This window comes from Nicotiana attenuata, unplaced genomic scaffold, assembly GCF_001879085.1.
Source record: "Nicotiana attenuata strain UT unplaced genomic scaffold, NIATTr2, whole genome shotgun sequence".
Taxonomy (NCBI): Eukaryota; Viridiplantae; Streptophyta; class Magnoliopsida; order Solanales; family Solanaceae; genus Nicotiana; species Nicotiana attenuata.
In genome coordinates this window covers 268,367-273,557 of record NW_017671306.1, presented here as the reverse complement: position 1 = coordinate 273,557, position 5,191 = coordinate 268,367, and the positions used below count along the sequence as shown (strand labels likewise).

Genomic DNA, 5,191 nt, shown 5'->3' with positions numbered 1-5,191 from the left:
TCAAATAATGATAGAATAATTTTAGAACTCTATTAAAAACAAATTATTTTTAATATGAAATAAATTCCTGTACTTAGCAAAAGAAAACTACTGATCAAACTATAATGTAAAAGCAAAGAACTAGACTAAAAGTGCAAACTATTAAAATGTAACATAAAATTATAGAAACTATAATTTTAATATATATATTCAATAATAATAGCTACCTCTATATTCAATTTTTTCGATTATTTTTTTATTAAAATCAAATCAAATTTGGTCGGTTTCTAAAATTTAAAAATAAAATCAAACAAAATCCAAAAAGTATTACTGGTTGTTTTAGTCGGTTTGTTTCGATTTTTCGGTTTTATGAAAATGACATATAGAAAGTGAGCATCAGCTGCTACTTCTCTTTTCCTACCTTTGTTGGCAATTAACCAACCAACCACTCTCTCTCTCTCTCATTATTTATATATAGTTCTCCCTCTTAGGAGCTAGAAATATCATTATACATTTCCTTATACGCCATTTGTTATGGTCTCTCTCAAATTATAATAAAGTCATACTCCTATAACTTATATGTTGACCCCAGTTAAAATAACCCCAGTTAGTTCCTGTGGTGTTGAAACTTTTCAGCAATGGGTTTTACTAGTTGTTTTGGTTCTTTTCTGCAGTGCAAGGACAACAGAGAAACTCAAGTACAAGGTAACATCATCCCCCTCTGCATTGTTTCCAAGATGTTCTTTCACATGACAAGCGACACAATTGTTGTCTTTTACAGATTGGACTAAAGATATTTCTATTTAATTTCCTTTTCTATATTAATCCTTAACATGAATCCTTTAGTACCCAAATTTAGCAATTGTTTTAGCTCCTGCTTTGTTTTTTGATTCTTGGTTAATATGGAGTATTTTTCTTTCATGTAAAACTTATTCTAAGTGAACTGTGAGATGAAGCTTGAAAACCTTTGATGCCTGTCAATTCGTTGATTAGAATGAAAATTGATGTTATTTGAACCTCTGGATATGTTACCGAGCTTGAATAATGGCAGCCCAGTGCACTAAGCTCTCTCGCTATGCGTAGGGTCTGGGGAAGGGCCGGACCACAAGGGTCTATTGTACACAGCCTTACCCTGCATTTCTGCTAGAGGCTGTTACAAAGCTTGAATGTTGAAAATTAAGTTCTATGTATACCACTAGAAAAAAATATCTCATTCTTTTTAGGTTATGTAAAAGTCAATTTCAGTAACTTTTTTTTATTGCAAATATGGATTCATAACCTGCAAAACATGGTAAATGATCTGTTACAACAAGTAAAACTACATTGGTAATGTAAAAATCGCTTTAAATTGTTAGTGTACAACAACAATAATAAACTCAGTGTAATGTAATCCCACAAGTGGGGTCTGGGGAAGGTAGTGTCGACGCAGACGTTACCACTACCTTGTGAAGGTGGAGAGGCTGTTTCCAATAGAGCCTCGGTCAGGAAAAGCCAATATAGATTGTCAGTGTGTATTATTTAAATCCAATATAGATTGAGGCGTATGTAGGATACCAGCAAAAGAAACTAGATATGGTAATCTTCTTTTGGTCTTAATGTCATGATGATATGAGTTTAATTCAATCCAATAAGTTTTAGTATTTCAGACAAGAGTGAGTTGCTCTAGTGGTGAGCACCCTCCACTTCCAACCAAGAGGTTGTGAGTTCGAGTCACCCCAAGAGCAAGGTGGGGAGTTCTTGGAGGGAGGGAGCCGAGGGTCTATCGGAAACAGCCTCTCTACCCCAGGATAGGGTTGTTGTATTTCAGAACTGATGCCAATTTTAAGGCCATTCTCATGTCTATGCTACAACTGGCTTCTTTATTCTACTTGGAGGACTATCTAACTAAATAATTACATGTTTGATTACTTCCTCTAGAATAGAGAGGGACTAGAAGTAATGCGTCTTACATACCTTTTTGTGCAACCAAAAATTTTGTATGGTATGAACTGTAAGGGAGTTAACTTGTTTGAGTACTTGCTCAAGACTCTTCAGACGTGTTCTCTTATTCTTTTGCTTATTTTCGTTTCCAATTTTATCTTCCAAGAGTTAACATACTTTCCTTCTTTTACGATGAAGGATTAGAGCTAGCAACCAACAATGTGAGGCTGTTTTCTTATAACTCATTGAGATCAGCGACGGGGCATTTCCATCCATCGAACAAAATAGGAGGAGGTGGTTTTGGAGTTGTCTATAAGGTGAGACTTGTATCAATCTTTTAGTGCTTACAAAAAAATGGCTATGTAAAAATAGGTAGAAGATGGGTTACTAAACTTTTCTTCCATAGCCAACTTTAGTTTTGTTAGTTGTACTTAAGCAACTTGATTGTTTAATTGCAGGGGATTTTGAGGGATGGAAGGCCTGTAGCTATCAAATGTCTTTCTGCTGAATCAAAACAAGGGACCAGGGAATTGTTGACAGAGATTAATATAATCTCAAATACCCGACATCCAAATCTTGTTCAGTTGATTGGTTGTTGCATAGAGGGTGGCAATAGAATATTGGTGTACGAATACTTGGAGAATAACAGCCTTGCCAGTGCTTTACTTGGTACTTTTTACAAAGTTAAATATTCATTTGAACCAAAAGAACATATATAGACAGTAGCGAACGAGTCTGCAGTAGTCTGCTTTAGCCAATGTGCATGAGTAATCCGATAAAATAAGGCCCATTATGGGAAAGGTTGAATGGGAGAGGAGAATTTAAAAGAATATTACAAGTATCTTATAGAATGTGCTTTTAGATTTTGATAATTCTGTTAACCAGCGTCTCTGAGATCATCTGCTTGTGGTATTGAAAGGAGTGTCATCTAAGTGCATCACTAAGCACCATTTATGATTGTCATTGCAGGTTCGAAAGGTAAACGCGTTCCCCTAGATTGGCCCAAGAGAGCTGCTATATGTTTGGGTACAGCATCTGGTCTAGCATTTCTTCACGAGGATGCAGAACCACCAGTTGTTCATCGAGATATTAAGGCTAGTAATGTCCTTATTGACGAAAATCTACATCCTAAAATTGGAGATTTTGGCCTCGCGAAGCTTTTTCCTGATAATATCACTCATGTTAGTACTCGAGTGGCTGGAACAATGTGAGTGTACATTGAATCTTTTAATAGAGCACAAGCAATTCTGCACTGTAACTATTTGTTTTTCTGCATGAAGTCGTCCTTTCTTCTGACTGTCAATGATCTCCTTTTTGTGCAGAGGATATCTTGCTCCCGAGTATGCCTTGTTAGGGCAGCTCACGAAAAAGGCTGATGTCTATAGTTTCGGGGTTCTTGTACTTGAAATTATAAGTGGCAGAAGCAGCAGTAGCGCAGCATTTGGAGAAGATCTCTTGGTACTGGTCGAATGGGTAGGTTTCATCAAGAGCAATAAATTTTTTGATGCAAGTCACAAAAATTGCTAGTTGGCATCAAATGACTTTCTTCTACTTTCCTAAGTTTAAGTAGACATAGTTCATAGCTTTATATTACTATATGTTGGATCAACTCCTGAAGGGGAGCCTTGCGTAACTGGTAAAGTTGTTGCCATATAGCCAGGAGGTTATCGGTTCGAGCCGTAGAAATAGCCTCTTATAGAAATGCAGGGTAAGGCTGCGTACAATAGACCCTTGTGGTCTGGCCCTTCCCCGGACCCCACGCATAGTAGGAGCTTAGTGCACCGGGCTGCCCCTTATGTTGGATCAACTCCAGGTCATCAGAAAATTGTGAGTTCAAGTGCATGGTTCTGTGTTTTAACTAATCGTTCACATGATGTGCTCGCTGCAATTCCAAGAATCTGTTGATATCATGTTCAGGAAAGCAAATTGCTTTCCTAATGCTTCTTACTGAAAAATAAAGAAGAAAGTTGACGATGCACAGAGTTTCCTTTCTTGTGTGATGTTTGTCCGAAAGTCGTGCATTTGCTGGACCATTTACAAGTTCTTTGGATCTTAAAGGACACAATATCAATCAATTAATCATCAATCACAAACTAGCTGGGGTCGGCTATACACATTTATGTATTCATTTAGCCCGTCATCAACCTACATTAACCCAAATCCTTTATAGAGTTTGTATCTTAAAGGGATGTGAAAAGTATTAATTCCTCACATAGTATTGAATACACATTCTTCTTTCCGAGCCGAGGGTCTATTGGAAACAGCCTCTCTACCTTCATTAGGTAGGGGTAAGGTATACGTACAGATTACCCTCCCTAGACCCCACTTGTTGGGAATATACTGGGTATGTTGTTGTTGTTAGTATTGAAAATACACAGCATATGGCCTGCCACTACAATTATACAAAGAGATCATCTCCTCTATACTGATTTCTTGACGGTTTTAAACTTCTGCAGGCATGGAAACTTAGAGAAGAAGGGAAGCTTCTAGATGTTGTTGATCCGGAGCTGACAGAGTATCCCGAGGCTGAAGTTCTACGCTTCATCAAAGTCGCTCTCCTTTGTATCCAAGCTGCTTATAGCCATAGACCTAACATGAAACAAGTAATTGAAATGCTGTCTAAAGACGTCAAGCTAAACGAGAAGTTGTTAACTGAGCCAGGAGTATATAGACCACATAGCTCTAAACAATGGAGTTATGGTAGTTTCCTGACTTCATCCTCCAATGGAAAGGAAGGCATAAAATCTATAAATCAATTTGCAACAACAGAGTTCCATAGTTATCAGAGTGTAACCGAGATGATACCAAGATAAGAGCAGCGACGTGTTATTCCATTGTAATATTTCTAGCTGCTCATATTCTTTGTTATTTGTAAATTTCCCCTCTCTGCTAACCTTGGAAATACAAAGCGAGCTACATGGAAAGAATGCATGTATTGTCATCTTAGAGTAGCCATTTATTAACCTTCTCATGTAAGATAGAGTTAGGAGTAGCTGGGAAGGAAGGTTATTTAGTACTCAATTCGAAAATTTACTATTCATCTCCTAGTTAAATATTAGTTTGCAGATTTTGAGTGTTCCAACTAGACACCTGCAATATGTTTGGTAATTAAGAATAGTTATCTTCCATGTTTGATATCATGAGTGTGACATAACAAAAAGGTAGCATAGTGCACTAAACTCGCGAGGTCCAGGGAAGGGCCGGACCACAAGGGTCTATTGTACATAGCTTTATTCCGCATTTCTGCAAGAGGTTGTTTTCACGGCTTGAACATGTGATCTCTTGATCACAT

General features: G+C 37.4%; 1 protein-coding gene across 1 annotated transcript; it reads left to right on the top strand.

The window, feature by feature from the left end:
* Positions 1-427: 427 nt before the first annotated feature.
* LOC109207435 (putative serine/threonine-protein kinase) lies at positions 428-4,964 on the top strand. Its single transcript, XM_019370351.1, has 6 exons — positions 428-684; positions 2,098-2,216; positions 2,358-2,568; positions 2,869-3,106; positions 3,222-3,372; positions 4,356-4,964. The coding sequence occupies exons 1-6, from the start codon at positions 618-620 to the stop codon at positions 4,710-4,712; spliced, it is 1,143 nt and encodes a 380-aa protein (XP_019225896.1). The 5' UTR covers positions 428-617; the 3' UTR covers positions 4,713-4,964.
* Positions 4,965-5,191: the final 227 nt, after the last annotated feature.

What these genes read in the sequence shown, in the direction of transcription:
- LOC109207435 (XM_019370351.1), top strand. Translation starts at nt 618, where the DNA reads ATGGGTTTTACTAGTTGTTTTGGTTCTTTTCTGCAGTGCAAGGACAAC. An exon ending in GTTTTGGAGTTGTCTATAAG is followed by an intron (nt 2,217 to 2,357) that starts GTGAGACTTGTA and finishes GTTTAATTGCAG; the next exon opens with GGGATTTTGAGGGATGGAAG. An exon ending in TCTTGGTACTGGTCGAATGG is followed by an intron (nt 3,373 to 4,355) that starts GTAGGTTTCATC and finishes AAACTTCTGCAG; the next exon opens with GCATGGAAACTTAGAGAAGA.